A 16,303-nucleotide genomic window follows, 5' to 3' on the forward strand; every position below is an offset into this window, starting at 1 on the left:
ATCTTCTCTACGTCGACCCTCATCAGTTATTTTGCTCCCCAAATAGCAAAACTCCTTTACTACTTTAAGTGTCTCATTTCCTAATCTAATTCCCTCAGCATCACCCAACTTAATTCGACTACATTCCATTATCCTCGTTTTGCTTTTGTTGATGTTCATCTTATATCAACCTTTCAAGACACTGTCGATTCCGTTCAACTGCTCTTCCAAGTCCTTTGCTGTTTCTGATAGAATTACAATGTCATCGGCGAACCTCAAAGTTTTTATTTCTTCTCCATGGATTTTAATACCTACTCCGAATTTTTCTTTTGTTTCCTTTACTGCTTGCTCAATATGCAGATTGAATAATATCGGGGAGAGGCTACAACCCTGTCTCACTCCCTTCCCAACCACTGCTTCCCTTTCACGCCCCTCGACTCTTATAACTGCCATCTGGTTTCTGTACAAATTGTAAATAGCCTTTCGCTCCCTGTATTTTACCCCTGCCACCTTTAGAATTTGAAAGAGTATTCCAGTCAACATTGTCAAAAGCTTTCTCTAAGTCCACAAATGCTAGAATCTTAGTGATACATAGAACATAAAGTTATACAATGTTTATAGCCACGTACAGCAGCCATACATACGATTAAAATATTCTGATGTAAATCATCGTCAAGTTAAACATGTGAGTACATGGTATGTGCTGGTAATACTCAGATTGCGTCTGGTATTAATACAAGAGACTAATGCCAGCAGAGGGCACTTTAGCTAGTGCGCGTATTAAACCAGTGTCGCCAATGTGATGATTAAATTGCGGCATGCCAAGTCATTAGTGCTAGAAAGCCATCGTAAAAGTGAAATGCTGGTAAATTAATAACCGGTGTAAGCTACCGAATGTTGAATGCACACATGCAATTGTGCATGCTTTGTGTTTTACAGGTCTTAGATGTCAGTTTTCAGGACAAAGTTCCATGCCTGTTGCACTTGGTCGATCAATACAGGAACGGTCAATACTGTTTGTGGATGATGCTGGAATTGTCGTTCGATGATGTCTCGTATGTGCTAGATTGGAGAAAGATCTCGTGATCTGGTGATCGAGCAGGCCAAGGCAACATGTCAACACTCTGTAGAGCATGTTGGGTTACAAGAGCGGTATGTAGAAGAGCATTATCCTGTTGGAAGACACCCCGTGGAATGCTGTTCATGGATGGCAGCACATCAGGTCAAATCACCAGACTGACGTGCATTTCCTCAGTCAGAGTGCGTGGGATAACCACGAGATTGCTTGGCTGTTATATGAAATTGCATCCCAGACCATAACTCCAGGTGTAGTTCCAGTGTGTCTAGCACGCATGAAGTTTGGTTCTAGACCATTAACTCGCCTCCTAATCAGGACACGGCCATCACTGGCACCGAGGCGGAACTATTTTCATCAGAAAACACTACAGACCTCCAGCCTGTCCTCCAATGACACTACTAAAGTATCAAATGACAGTTGTTTGATGTCAGTGGAATCCACGCAACAGGCCATCTGACTCGGAACTGTCCTTGAAGTAACCAGTTTGTAACATTACGTTGTATCACTGTGGTGCCAACTACTGCTCAGATTGCTGCTGCAGATTCTGTACGATGCTCCAGAGTCGTACGCAGAACGTGATGGTCTTCCCTCTCGGTAGCACCACATGGCCGCCCGGAGCCGGTTTTCTTGCGACCATACATTCTCATAACCACCACTGCCAGCATTCATGTTCAGTGGCTGCATTCCAGCCAAATCGATCTGCAGTATCGCAGAAGTAACATCAAGCTTCCCTTAGCCCTATCACACGACCTCGTCCAAACTCAATGTGGTGTTGATGACGGCGTCTTTGTCACCTAAACTGCACCAGCTCACGATATCCAGTCTCAAAGCTGACTAACGCTCACGGCCGTTATGGCGTGTATTTAGAGGAAACCTGATTTGCATCCTCACAGTGGCGCCAGTGGAACCAATCTTATTCGACAGTGCACGAAATTTGAATGGACGTCATCTTTCAGACGTAGGAACACTTTTCTTCCGTTAGTGTGTTTTTGGACCACTGGTACAACAGATCGATGCGAGCGTTTTTAATGTACCGAATTTTTGCGGTGTACCATATCTTGATGAAGCAAATGGGTTAGCACTATATCGAAAGATATTTTTCAATCTGCGGATTGCCTATAATAAAATTTGCACATTGAGAAGATTCACTACAACCCTGCCTCTCGTGGATAGTTTTTCCTATCGGTGTTTATATTTTTTTACTATTTTATTTGGCCTTTTCTGGAGACAATTCTGTCATTTATAGCTACAAATTGATATTCACATTAAAATATTTTGTGATGATCTACTATTAAAAACAAAGTCAATTTATTTTACCTTATATACTGTTATGTATGAAGATGAATCAAAGGTCACACCCATGATCAATTCCAGCGCAGTCATCCCTGATCGTAAACTGGGCTTTTTTAAGGTACGACTCAGTACTGTTAAATCTGATGTACACAATTTACGCATAACAAATTTACACAATATGATAACTGACGCAGCAGACATTTTTCCGATTTCTTGCAGGAAACGTGGTACTGCACAAAAAATTCCGGTACTCTCCCAACACATTAGATATTATATGCCCGTAGGCGGAGGAAACCATGTTTTTAAGTAGGTTTTCACACATTTTGTTTTGGGTTGGGTTGTTTGGGGGAAGAGATCAAACTGCGAGGTCATCGGTCTCATCAGATTAGGGAAGGATGGGAAGGAAGTCGGCATTTGCCTGTAGCGATTTAGGGAAATAACGGAAAACCTAAATCAGGATGGCCGGACGCGAAATTGAACCGTCGTCCTCCCGAATGGCATTTTGTTTTGGTACAGAACATCAGAGCATATTTAGTACACCCCAGTATAATGTGACTTATGCGACTCAGATTTATGTCATCTTACAGATATTCACTGCATTCTGAGATAGTGTCACTCTGATTCTATATAGGTGCACAGGATAGCACTCCTGCAAAATTTCTGGTAATGTCCTATGGGACCAAACTGCTGAGGTCATCGGTCCCTAGGCTTACACACAAGTTAATCTAACTTAAACTAACTTTTGCTAAGAACAAAAAACACACCCATGCCCGAGGGAGGACTCGAAACTCCACCGTGCGGGGCGGGGGGAGTGGAGGGGCCTCTAGTCCCGACAGGCGCTGCTGGACTGCCCTTACGTTGACTGAAATCGGTTAGTTTATGCACAAGTCATAAGCACAGCTTTTGTGGTGTTGTATCGCTTTGGGCTAGATACAGGAGAATTTTATGGCCTGAAAGTGTACTAATTGCCCAGCTCCGCCTTCTGAGTCAACACTTTTCTGCTGCATCACCAGGACTGCCGTGCCAAGCATGGCCAATCTCGGAGTGAATAAACAGCCTTGTTGCTGCAGCAATACTGTGCTCGCTGGCTGCCTATGGCTTCTGCGATACCTTAACTACCAGGCTTCCCCAGTATCAGCTTAACCCCGCTGGGACCGCTACAAGCTGAAGACCAGCAATATGTGTTTCACACTTCAGCGACCAAGATCGAGCATAATTCGGGCTTCAACGCTGTGTTCAAAAGAGCGCTCACGACTATAGGTCGGGTAGCGATTTTTTCGACGTGCGAGCCATCTATCGCTCGAAAAGTGGTCTCATTTCATATGAGAGCAGTGTCCAGACGCCTTGCTACCTGTCCCTCGCCATGTGCTACCATCTGATGTAAATTTCTAGACTTATTTCGAAAGAAACATTAGCAAAAGTAACAGCTGCTGCCGCATATAGCTGAGCCAATACGTGATCGTGTTGATGTGATATCACGCGTGTAGGACGCCTATGAGAAAGATAGGCTGCGGCGCGTACGTCACGAGGGTAGGCCTAAGCTCGCCAGCTCACTGAGCTCAGCACAAGAACTGCGGTTCTAAACCTGTTAACTCGGAATTAGGTATTCACGCACAAACAAGAATAGCATCTTCTATTGGAATCCGATGTTATGGAGTCTTACTGATTACTAGTACTGCAACGACATACATAACGTTGCAGTACGCTGTAATTTAAGATCTGTGCACGACATAAATCGTTTAAGGACTTATTTATAGCATTCAGCCTCTTATGCTTAACAGTCCTCACTTCATGCAAGATGTAGTGTCTCATGCTACCGATAATAATTTTGACATGATTTTAGTTTTATTGTACATAGTACAGCCGCTACAAAATAGTCGTAGGCTTATGGACTTCTGGTGGTTGTAGTGGTACTATAAATCAGTAAGACTCGACACCAGCGGATTCCAGTCGAAGAGTCAATTCCCTATTGTTGCTAAATACCCAATTGTGAGTCAACAGGTTTATAAATACAGTCCGTCTGCTGAGTTGAGCGAGCTCAGGCCTACCTGCGACCCACGAAAATAACTGGTCTTACAACTAACGTATAACCTCACACTAGTCCCATTGTTCGCCCCACCAATCGAACGCACTACTCCGTACAGGGCCCACGGGAAATCAGTGTGTAATTGAAAATGTACCCACTAAACGTCTTAACCTTGTCGTGTACTGTCTACAACTTGCATGCATTTAAACGAGCAGTCAATAATTATTAAATACATCTGAAATAGTTACTCGCTTGCCACCAGAGACGCCTGCTGGAACTCGTAAGAGGCTCTGAGCACTATGGGACTTAACTTCTGAGGTCATTAGTCCCCTAGAACTTAGAACAACTTAAACCTAAGGACGTCACACACATCCATGTCCGAGGCAGGATTCGAACCTGCGACCGTAGTGGTCGCGCGGTTCCAGACTGTAGCGCCTAGAACCTCTCGGCCACTCCGGCCGGCAGCTCGTAAGACCTGCATTGTCACGTGCTGTGACGTACGCTCCAAGACCTGTCTTTCTCTGACCCTCGTGACGTACGCAACGCGGCCTGTCCTCCTCATGTGCCTCGACGTGAGTAGTCGTTAGATTTCGCAGTTTGCTGTCATTTCGTTACAAATACGTTGCGTTTGTTAGTGAGCAAGAAATTTTGGAACCTCGACAAAACGAAACTGCTCAATAAGTCACCTTGCACCTTTTTTGGAAGGATTATTACATATTCTGCCATTATTATTTTAAAATTTGTACTTTAACAGGACCTAAAGACAAATCTTGAAGCTTGGTCTTTTTCTCGTGTGTGTATCACTCTTTAAGGTATACCAGTTACATATGTGCCAGCAGATTTAGGTAATTGTATAAATGGCTGGTTTTCTAGCCCCGAAATTCTGTTTCGTGTTTGTATACTTTGATATAATGAGCCTATTCCATATTTCCAGCTTCGGAGTTGTAATTTTGTTGTAGCAGACCGCATGAGTTTTCAACAAAATAATATGAGCGAATTTTTATAGGGTTAAGGTTTTCTTTTCAGCTCCTGCAACTCGGTGTGCTGTGTGTGAGGAACGAGTGCTGTCGTGTTTCAGCTGGTGGAGTCGCGGCCGTGCGAGTCGGTGTGCCTGCAGGAGCCAGTGCGCGAGGATGGCCGCGGCGAGTACCGCATCAAGATGGGCGATTGGCGCCGCTGCCAGGCGCCCAGAAGCATCGTGCCCGCCGGCATGCGCAACTCGCGCCACCGCGGTAAGAGCCTCGCAACTTCACTCATATTTAGAATATCACAATCAAAATAAAAGACTAGCCATTCGATTGAAAGATCAAAAATAAATTAAACAAGCCTAGCAAAACAGAAAGGAAGGTACTGAAGTATTATCCCATTATCTATGACACTATGAAGTTGCCTTATGAAAACTGCATTTCGGTAATACAAAAGTCACATAAGTTTTGGACGACAACGCCTCGTCACGGAACGTGGTGCTCTGAGGCTTTTCCGCTCTAAAAAGCAGGATAGACGGCGATCTACGGCAGATATGATGGAGGAGTACAACGCTGGTGCAACATAAGTGTTTCGGAGCACACCGTACATTGTTGAACATGGGGCTCCGCAGCAGACGACTCGTACGTGTTTCCGTGTTCATCCAACGACATCGTCCATTACGGTCACAGTGAGCGCGGATTCCACCCAGTATCAGTGCAAATTTATGACGTTTCAGGATGAATCACGTTTCTTGTTTACCGCAACGACAGACACGTTCAGATAAACAGTCGTCTAGGAGAACAGCTGCTGGCTGATCCTGACGCTTAGTATGTGTTTAAGGAGAACCAAACAGCTGAAGTCATCAGTTTCCTATTCACCCCCCAGGACAGAAGCGGTGCATACAACCTGTCTGCGTATTAAGTAAATTCTGTGTGCAAGTGTGAGAGAGTGTCCTAATTCTTTGCGTAGGGTGTATCTGAGGAAGAATATGGGAACCAACCCGGTATTCACCTGGTGAGATGTTGGAATCCACTTAAAAACCACATGCAGGATGACTGGTACACCGACCCTTCGTCGATAATTCACTGGGCCGATTCGATCCGAGGCTTGTATAATTCCCCGCGGAGAAGGCTGCTCGACACATGCACCATTCTACATCTACATACGGTACACTGAGGGCCCAAAACATTATGACAATTTGCTTAACAGCTTGTTTGTCCGGATTTGGAACGAAATGCATCACTGATACTACGTATCAGGAATTCGACAATTTGTTGGCAGGTTTGAGAAGGTATGTGGCATTAGATATCTACGCATAGGTCATGTAATTCGCGTAAATAACTTGCCATTGATTTGTGTACACGGTGATGGTGGCCTACAGCGACCCAGATGGGTTCAACCGGATTTACATCAGGCGAATTTGGTCGCCGAGACATCAACATGAGTTCACTATAATGCTCCTGAAACCACTGTAGCACGGTTCTGACTCCGAGACAAGGATAGTTATGCTTCTGAAAGAAGACATCACCGTCGGGGAAGACATCAAGCATGAAGGGATGCAGGTGGTTCGCAGCCACAGATCTCATGTAAGCACAGGAGACTGTCTCCCACAGCATAATACTGCTCCGACTACCCTATGTCCGTGTCGCGCTGCACGTTTCAAGCCGCCTTTCACCTCCGTGACGGCGTTTGTGGAGACGACGATCGACCTAGTGTAAAGAAAATGTGATTCACCCGAAGGGCCGATACTTTACCATTGCTCGACAATTGAATCCCGAAGGTCTGTGCCCAGTGAAATCGTAATTGACGATGTCATTGGATCAACATGTGAAGACGTAGGGGCAGTCTACTGCGGAGCTCCATGCTGAAGAATGTAGGATGAACGGTGTCCTCCGAAACACCCGTGCGTGCCTCAGCATTGTGCTCCTTTGGCATAGATGCCACGGATCACCGTCTATCCTACGTACAGAGCAGACAAGCCTCCGAATCTCACGTTCTGTGAAGAGTCATGGACGTCCAACCATTTAGCACCTAGTGAGAGTTTCCCTGTAGAAAACGGCAAAGCAGGTCGAATGTTCACGTGCTACTGTCGTGATAGATACTCTTCACAGGATGTGCGTGATAGTAATTTGCCCCATGTCAAAGTCGCTTATCTCAATGGATTTCCCCATCTGCATCTTCACTATGGTGTTCACCCGGCCGCTTACATACTTTTGCTATAGCGTCACATGTTCGCAGCGCTACCAGGAGGGATTCAACGTCGCGGTGTGCAATGAGTGGTCATAATGTTTGGCTTAACAGTGTACATACTCGCCAAGCCACCTTACGGTGCGTGGTGGAGGGTACCGTATATCACTATTAGTCATTTCCTTTCCTGTTCCTCTCGTAGACAGATCGAGGGAAAAACGACTAATTGTAAACTTCCATACGAACCCTGATTTCTCTCATCTTATCTTGTTGGCCCTTACACGAAATGTACGTTGGTGACACAAAATTGTTCTGCAGTCGGCCTTAACTGCTGGTTCTCCAAATTTCCGTAATGGTGCCTTAAAATAGCGTCGCCTACTCGCTAGTGATTTCCAGTTAAGCATCTCCGTAATATCTGTGTCCTGGTAACTAATCTAGCAGCCCACCAGTGAATTGATTCTAAGTCTTTCTTTAATCCGACCTGGTGGAATCCCAAACATGTGAACAGTACTCAATAATGGGTAACACCATCGTTCTATTCGTTGTCTCGTTTATAGACGAGCTACATTTCCCAAAATTTTCCGAATAAAAGTCGAGAATTCGTCTTCCCTACTACCAACCTTATGTAATCATTCCATTTCATATCGTTTTCAACGTTACTCATAGATATTTGATCGATGTTACTGTGAAACATCACACTTTTAATGCTGTATCCGAACGTTACATGATTGTTTTTGATACTCATACGCAATAACTTTAATTTTTCTGCATTTAGAGCAAGCCGCCACTCATTAAACCAACTGTAAATTCTGTCTAAGCCATCTTGTATCCTCTTCAAGCCATTTAACGACGACACCTTCCCGTAAACTACAGCGTCATCAGCAAACAGTCGTAAACTGCTGCTCACCCTGTCCGTCAGATCATTTATGAACGTCTTCCAGAGACCTGGCTGCATTTCTCGTCAATTTGTTTGGAACAGATTTTATGAACCTGTAAAACAGAAATTGAAATTAAATGCATAAAAATTTTGAAATTCGTAAAAAAATATTATGAGTTTCAGGAGTGCCTATTGCAATGGACGTTGGGTCTTGGTGACACATTAGCAAACGTTAGAGAGGAAGCGAAAAATTTAAGAAAATTATTTTATTGATGGTTTGCTTAACATAATACAGCCTTATTAGGCAGATATCACTTATACACTGATTATAAATTTAAAAAGGCATTAATTGTGACAATCTTATTTTTGATGATACTCGAGAAACATTTGTTCTGTGATTTTAGACAGAGGAAAGCTGAACAGCGTTGTCAGTTTATTTTGGTTTTCATCGAGCAGCCAGTGCTCTTACACCTTGTGCTATTTTTGAACTCAGTCATTTCTGGCAAATGGGCTACAGTTGATGAGCAGTAGCTTCGCCTTTTAGGAGTTGAGTCTTCATCTTGTCCTTAAGACTGTAGTTGCTCTTGCCCACTTAAAAGATGGTCTGAAATTCTTTGCCTGAAATCAAGATACTGCAGGATACTCTACTTTGGCTCATAATTTTTAATTCGGTCAATTCTTTATTGATTCCAACTATTTGCATTTCCGATATCTATGTTCAAATGTGCGTGAAATCTTATGGGACTTAACTGCTAAGGTCACCAGTCCCTAAGCTTATACACTACTTAAACTATATTATCCTAAGGACAAACACATACACAGTCATACCCGAGGGAGGACTCGAACCTCCGCCGGGACCAGCCGCACAGCCCATAACTGCAGCGTCCCAGACCGCTCGGCTAATCCCGCGCGGCCCGGTATCTACGAGGTGAAGCATAGTTTTTACAGTCCACTCTTTGGGTTTAGTACAGATCCTAAAAAAACTCATTATCCTGTCAATCAGGTTTATGCCACCCATATTTTTGTTGTACCAAAAAAATGGTTCAAATGGCTCTGAGCACTATGCGACTTAACTTCGGAGGTCATCAGTCGCCTAGAACTTAGAACTAATGAAACCTAACTAACCTAAGGACATCACACACATCCATGCCCGAGGCAGGATTCGAACCTGCGACCGTAGCGGTCGCTCGGCTCCAGACTGTAGCGCCTAGAACCGCACGGCCACTCTGGCCGGCTTTGTTGTAGCAACCGTTTACTGCTGGAAATTGAAAATTTATGGTAAGTTCCTATGGGTCCAAACTGCCGAGGTCATCGGTTCCTAAGCTTACACACTACTTAACCTAACTTAAACCTATGCCTGAGGGAGGACTTGAACCTCTACCGGGGGGGGGGGGGGGGGCGGGGATTGGGGGGGGGGGGGGGAGCCGCGCGAACGATTACTGCTGGGCGAGGAACCTGAACGTATATCACATCTATCTTCGACTGCAGGAGATCCCGGGTTAGAGTCCCGGTCGGGGCACACATTTTCATGTGTCCCCGTTGACGTATGTCAACGCCTGTAAGCAGCTAAGGGTGTTCATCTCATTGTAAATTACAATAATCATGTTTGCTATCAGGTGGACAGCCCTGAATATTCATGACTTCATTACTGTTCCAGAAAATGATTGTACTTACAAACATTAATAACAGTATGTCAGATAATGGTACTTAGCATCAATCACAGCAAGAAATTTATTCGAAAGCAGCGAAGATAATCACCACTGACGCCTACGAACTAGTGCTCAAAAATGTGGCACGAAGTCCCTGAGTCCATTAAAGTGGACAGCACTAACAATAATTAAAGAAACATACAATACTACCAAAACTTATTACATAGGAAAGCCTTAAAAAACACTTATAGATGCTGTCTGCAATTGGTGCATATGTTCATGAAGTAAGTATCGAAAAATACGCAATAGTGAAAAAGTACTCACCTACCATGGCAAACGTCTTAAAGCTAATACTTGGAGCCAGTTGCTCGTAGTGACCGTTTCTCCTGCCAGACAGCTACATAATACAGTCCGTCCAAATGGACCACAGGTATTGCGACGGTAAACGCAGAATCTTTGGTAACAGGACAAAAAACTCTATTTCCATTATAGTGTCCATCAGTTCTCAAGAGTTTATACATTGAGATGCCAAAAGTCATAGGATACCTCCTAATATCGTGTCGGACCCTCTTTTGCCCAGAGTAGTGCAGTAACCCGACGTGCCATGGATTCAACAAGTCGTTGGAAGTCCCCTGCAGAAATGCTGAGCCATGCTGCCTCTATAGCTGTCCATTATTGCCAAGGTGTCGGTGTAGGATTTTGGGCACGGACTGTCCTCTCCATTATGTCCCATGAATGTTCTATGGAATTCACCTCGGGCGATCTGAAAGGCCAAATCATTTGCTAGATTTGTCCAGAACATTGCGAACAATTGTGGACCGGTGGCATTCGTGAGGGGAATTAACAGTCTTTGAAATCGAAATGGTAGTTGGAGATAGAGGCATGGGACTTTCCATTTCAGAAATCGCCATAAAATTCGGTATTCTGAGATCCACAGTGTGAGATCAAGAGTGTGCCGCGAATACCAAATTTCAGGCTTTACCTCTCACCAGGCACAACACGGTGGTCGACGGCCTCTACTTAACGACTTACATCAGCGGTGTTTGTGTGGAGTTGTAAGTGCTAACAGACAGGCCAAACTGCGTGAAATAACAGCAGAAATCAATGTGGGACGTACGACAAACGTATCCGTTACAACAGTGAGGCGAATTTCAGCGTTCATTGGCTATGACAGCAGACGATCAACGCGAGTGCCTTTGCTAACAGCGTGACATGCTTGCAGCGTCTCTCCTGGGCTTGTGACAATATCAGTCTGACGCTAGACTACTGGAAAACCGTGGCCCTCGTCAGGTGAGTCCCGATTTCAGCTGTACAAGAGCTGATGGTAGGGTTCGAGAAGGGCGCAGACCCCACGAAGCCATGGATCCAAGTTGTCAACAAGGTGCTGTGGAAGCAGGTGGTGGCCCCACAACAGTGTGTGCCGTGTTTACATGAAATGGAATGGGTCCTCTGATCCAACTGAACCGACTATTGACTGGAAATGATTATGTTCGGCAACCTGGAGACTATTTGCAGCCATTTGCGATGGAATTTTTATGGATGACAATGCACCATGTCACCAGGCCGCAATTATGCGCTATTGGTTTGAATAACATTGTGGACAGTTCTAGCGAATGATTTGGCCAGCCATATCACCCGAGAGGAATCGTATCGAACATTTATCAGACATAATTGAGTGGTCAGTTCGCACACAAATTGCTTCACCAGGAACACTTCTGCACTTATGGACGGCCATAGAGGCAACATGGCTCAGTATTTCTGTAGGGGACTTTCAACAACTTGTTGAGTCCATGCCACGTCGAGCTGCTCTAGTGCGCCTGGCAAAAGGAGGTCCGCCACGACATTAGAAGTTATCCCATGACTTTTGTCACCTCGGTCTATGTTGTCTATCTTAATTGTCAAAGAGAACCACGCATCACAGATCTGCTACTCGGCTCTCGGATTTGGAGACTGAAATAATTTTTTATAGTCATTTCAAGAAGAGCTATTATTCTAGGAGTACTTATGCAGTGCCAAGAAGGCTAGGCAATTGAACTGGTGGTCCATATCTTCCATTATTCTTCTAGTCTCGTAATGAACGAAATGCATTTTCGGACAATTATTTTACCGATTCACTCTAGTTCAGTCTCTCAGCTGCTTACATAAATCTATTGAAAACTTACAAGTGTCCGTTCCTTTGCCAAAAACTGTTTCAGACAGATGGAAGAAAAAGCGGAGAACTGCAGATAGGAAGTGATAAATTATCTTCGCCGTGTAATTCGTTTTTGTTAGAGGATACATCCATCTCCGAGCAATGTATTGGATGAAGAAAACTGTAGTGTCATTTAAATTATTAGAACAAAAAAATAGTATCCTACTATTGAACATCAAAAGAACGTGGTCCCCTGTCGCTGTCTGGTCTCTTTATGCTTACACAGGTGTGCATTTTACTTCTGTGGTACATATGGCACCATTAACAAAGAACGAGTTTTGAATTCTCGCTCCTTTCCTGCACCTTCTCCACAGAATCTCCACAACGGTATGAAGAGCCAATTTATTTGCCATTTCATGGATCTGCAGCACTTCTGACCATATATCGCCGGGCGCTCAATATTTTATCTGAATAATTTGTTATGCAAATTTGGTTTTGTGCATAAAATCCATTACCGCGAAGAGCGGCCACGTAAACAGCCTGCTGTTGACGGAGGAAACGTTTGCTTCAGCACATCCTGGAAAGTCCCACATAGTTATCACAGCAGCAAAAGATACCGTTAGTATCACGCCGACGAGCGTCGTTTCTGAGTATTAAACAATAGATCACGTTTGCATATTGGCATACTATTATCTGCAATTTTTTTGTGTGAAAGATTAAACGGGAAATACTGACACGGTTGGTCAAGAAGATTTCGGGTTTGCAGCCGGTCGTCGTAAACTTCATTGCACGATATTTCGACTTTTTGACCAGTTGATTCCCCGGGAAAATTTCAAATTTTACACTGACACGGTTTTTCGAACTCAGCTCAGTTTACAGTTATAATTGGTTGTTTCGTTTCTAAGGCATTTAGTTCCGTATTTCAAATGGTTCAAATTGCTCTGAGCACTATGGGACTTAACATCTGAGGTCATCAGTCCCCTAGAAATTAGAACTGCTTAAATCTAACTAACCTAAGGACATCACACACATCCATGCCCGAGGCAGGATTCAAACCTGCGACGTAGCGGTCGCGCGGTTCCAGACTGAAGCACCTAGAATCGCTTGGCCACACCGGCCGGCTCCGTATTTCGCATTGGCTTTTGTTATGTGATATGCAGAACGATAGCGCATTTTTACAAATCTTTAGTTGTCAAACAATGAGTGAACGTGAAGGTAATGCGTGTATATGCAAGTGATAATGCAGTTTCATTACGGGGTATACATCTCAACCGTAGCAGTACATTCATCGCATAGTATAATACTACGGTTAAGATTTATAATTGCTGCCGGTTCCCAAACGAGCATGACAGTGACACAGAGTTCCTCTATGGTCTTCTACATATCATCCATTACTGCTGCGCATTGTTTTGCAGTAACCTTATGAAGCTAAACGTACCTTCTATAAGGAAAGTTGAACTTTAGGATAGGGCGCGAAGGGGGAGGGGGGGGAGGGGGAGGGTCAAAGTGAACCCGTTCATGGCACGTTATGAAATTTTTGTACGCCTGCCCACGGTCAAAAATTTCCTTTCAGTGTGAATTCCTGCCTGTGTAAATTGCATAGGTTAGAAATTGTGTGCCCTTTGGGTGTACAGTGCATGTTGCGAAGCTCAAGGATGTCTACAGAGTGACTGAAGCCTCCAGCCTATTCAGTTTAATGCTGCGTTCCATACTTCCGTACTTATTTTTCACGTTTCCAATGTTGCACACGCGACTTTCTTAAGATTTCGCGCAACGTCAGCGCCCCGCAATGCAGAAATGAGGCAAAGTTATGGCCAATGATCTGACAGTGGGCCACGGCCTTGGCGTCAGAGGCGCTCCGTGTTATGCTACAACGGTGTTCTTCAGAGGCAGACGCTCGCATTTCGAGGTTTCAGGCCCGCCAGTATTAACTGCGAAGGTGCAGAAAGACTACCGTGCATGGAACATGACACGCTGCCGCATTCCAGAAGTCAGACTCTGGTAGGCGCGGATGGCCGATTAGCAGCGCTGTGGCAGCAAGTCCTGCTAGGAGACTCAGTGCAGGAAGCGGCTGGCCAAACGGGATCGCGAACTCGTGGCTGCAGCTGGCGTTGTCCTGTCCTCTCATTGCCTGGCGTTGACCTGGTCTCTTGGTAGAGCTGCTGAACTCCGCATGTCTCTGCGTCAAATTCTACTTTTATTTATGTGGTACTGGTGTGCACCTGTTGCGCAAAAGTCCCACACCCAGTCATATAACTCATAACAAGAGTCTTGCTCTGATGTTGTGACACCATCCTGCCCACTCTGGTTATTACCGCTGCAAGGTGCAGTTTTCCACTGAGTATGGCTACCCCGTCCCACAATCCTTTCAAGAATTAGTTGCTGTGACCCACATGATACCGCATGCATACTGCCCATCGGTAACTTGACACAATGCTACACCGTGGTGCCTTACAAATTATTCCAAGTTCTACTAAAACTAGATAGTGACACCACACATTATACCTCTTGTTGTCCTGTCAAGAATTCGTCTTTTGTAGACCTTCATCTGCTTACCAATTGTTTTGATTCCCCGTTAGTCCGCGTCGAAGGGGCTTCTCGTCCTTCCAACTTGATGTCCTACTAACTAAATGCAGTTTGGTAAAAACGGTAAATATTCTGAAAACTGGTCCAAGTTAAAGAATAGCAACTAGTAATTGAGTATAACCAGATTAACTTTATTTACATACTGTGAGCTGAAGCAATGACATCGTCCTTCCTCCCTCCCCCACCCCACGCCCACCCCTCCCCACCCCATCCCCCCAAACACACATACTCCTCTGAAAAAGTTTACCATTTGTTGTCATAATAATCGAGGTTTGGAAAGCATATACATTTGTGAAATGAGATAAGTAGCAACAAAAGTAAAATCAGATAATATGGAGTATAGGCAAATCAAATAAGGCGATGCTGAGCAAATTAGATTAGAAAACGGTATCTACGTCTACATCTACATCTACATTTATACTCCGCAAGCCACCCAACGGTGTGTGGCGGAGGAGGTCACTCTTGACTAAAAGTAGTAGAGGCGTTTTGCTATGCGGGCAACAAAGTAATTGATAGTGGCCACGATACAGGTGAAGTAAACGTAGCAGTTTTGTCAAAAAGAAATTTGTTAATATATAACATAAATTTAAATGTTCGGAAGTACTTGCTGAAAATGTTAAGTGTCTGGAGTGTAGCCTTGGCGAGCAATAGAACGTGAATGACAAGTAACAAAGACAAGAAGAGAGTAGAAGCTTTTTAAATGTGTTGCTTCGGAAGAATATTTAACTTTAGGTGCACAGATAGGATGTCTGAACCGCCATGGGGGAAAAGTAATTTGTTGCATCATCAAACTAGTCTTCGGGTTAAATATCGCAACAACAGCACATGTAAACTGACTATTTTGTTTGGTTGATAGGGAAATATATCCATTAGCATAACTATCAAATTTTGAAGTAATTTGTACTATTAGAATAATCTTTACCCGCAATTTACTCCTGTCTATTACATATTTGGTCAGAGGTATGCACTTTCTGCACAACACTTCATTTATCTTGGAATAAAAAATGGTTCAAATGGCTCTGAGCACTATGGGACTTAACTGCTGAGGTCATCAGTCCCCTAGAACTTAGAACTACTTAAATCTAACTAACCTAAGGACATCACACACATCCATGCCCGAGGCAGGATTCGAACCTGCGACCGTAGCAATCGCGCGGTTCCAGACTGTAGCGCCTAGAACCGCTCGGCCACCCCGGCCGGCTATCATGGAATAAATTATGTTATAGCAAAGTGAGTTAGTGGAAAGCAGAAAACCATTTGTAAGAAGATTATTTGAGTTTTAGAATGTACTGTCACAGAGAGCAAACTCTGAGTTTATTTGGTAACTGAGTATGACATCTAAATACAGTTTTTGGACAGTGAGCACCAGAATCATATATTGTAAACATTGTGGAAAACAAATGTGCATTAGGAATGTATGCGAATACTCATGTGCAGACTTTAGGGATTTTGACGAAGTTAATAAAAAACGGAAATGAATAGTGACTCTTGGCAGAATTCTGATAGCACAGTAGTGCACCATGTTAGAAAT

The 16,303-nt window shown here is 44.1% G+C and overlaps 1 protein-coding gene across 1 annotated transcript in view; it reads left to right on the forward strand.

Annotated features, from left to right (window-relative positions):
- LOC124555261 (thrombospondin type-1 domain-containing protein 7A-like) overlaps nt 1-16,303 on the forward strand; it is a 1,197,505-nt gene that overhangs the window by 589,385 nt on the left and 591,817 nt on the right. The window contains exon 6 of the mRNA XM_047129129.1: nt 5,455-5,608. Within this exon, the coding sequence (XP_046985085.1) occupies nt 5,455-5,608 (154 nt within the window). The remainder of the gene's footprint in view (nt 1-5,454; nt 5,609-16,303) is intronic.

The sequence above is a fragment of the Schistocerca americana genome, chromosome X (genome assembly GCF_021461395.2).
Source record: "Schistocerca americana isolate TAMUIC-IGC-003095 chromosome X, iqSchAmer2.1, whole genome shotgun sequence".
NCBI lineage: Eukaryota > Metazoa > Arthropoda > Insecta > Orthoptera > Acrididae > Schistocerca > Schistocerca americana.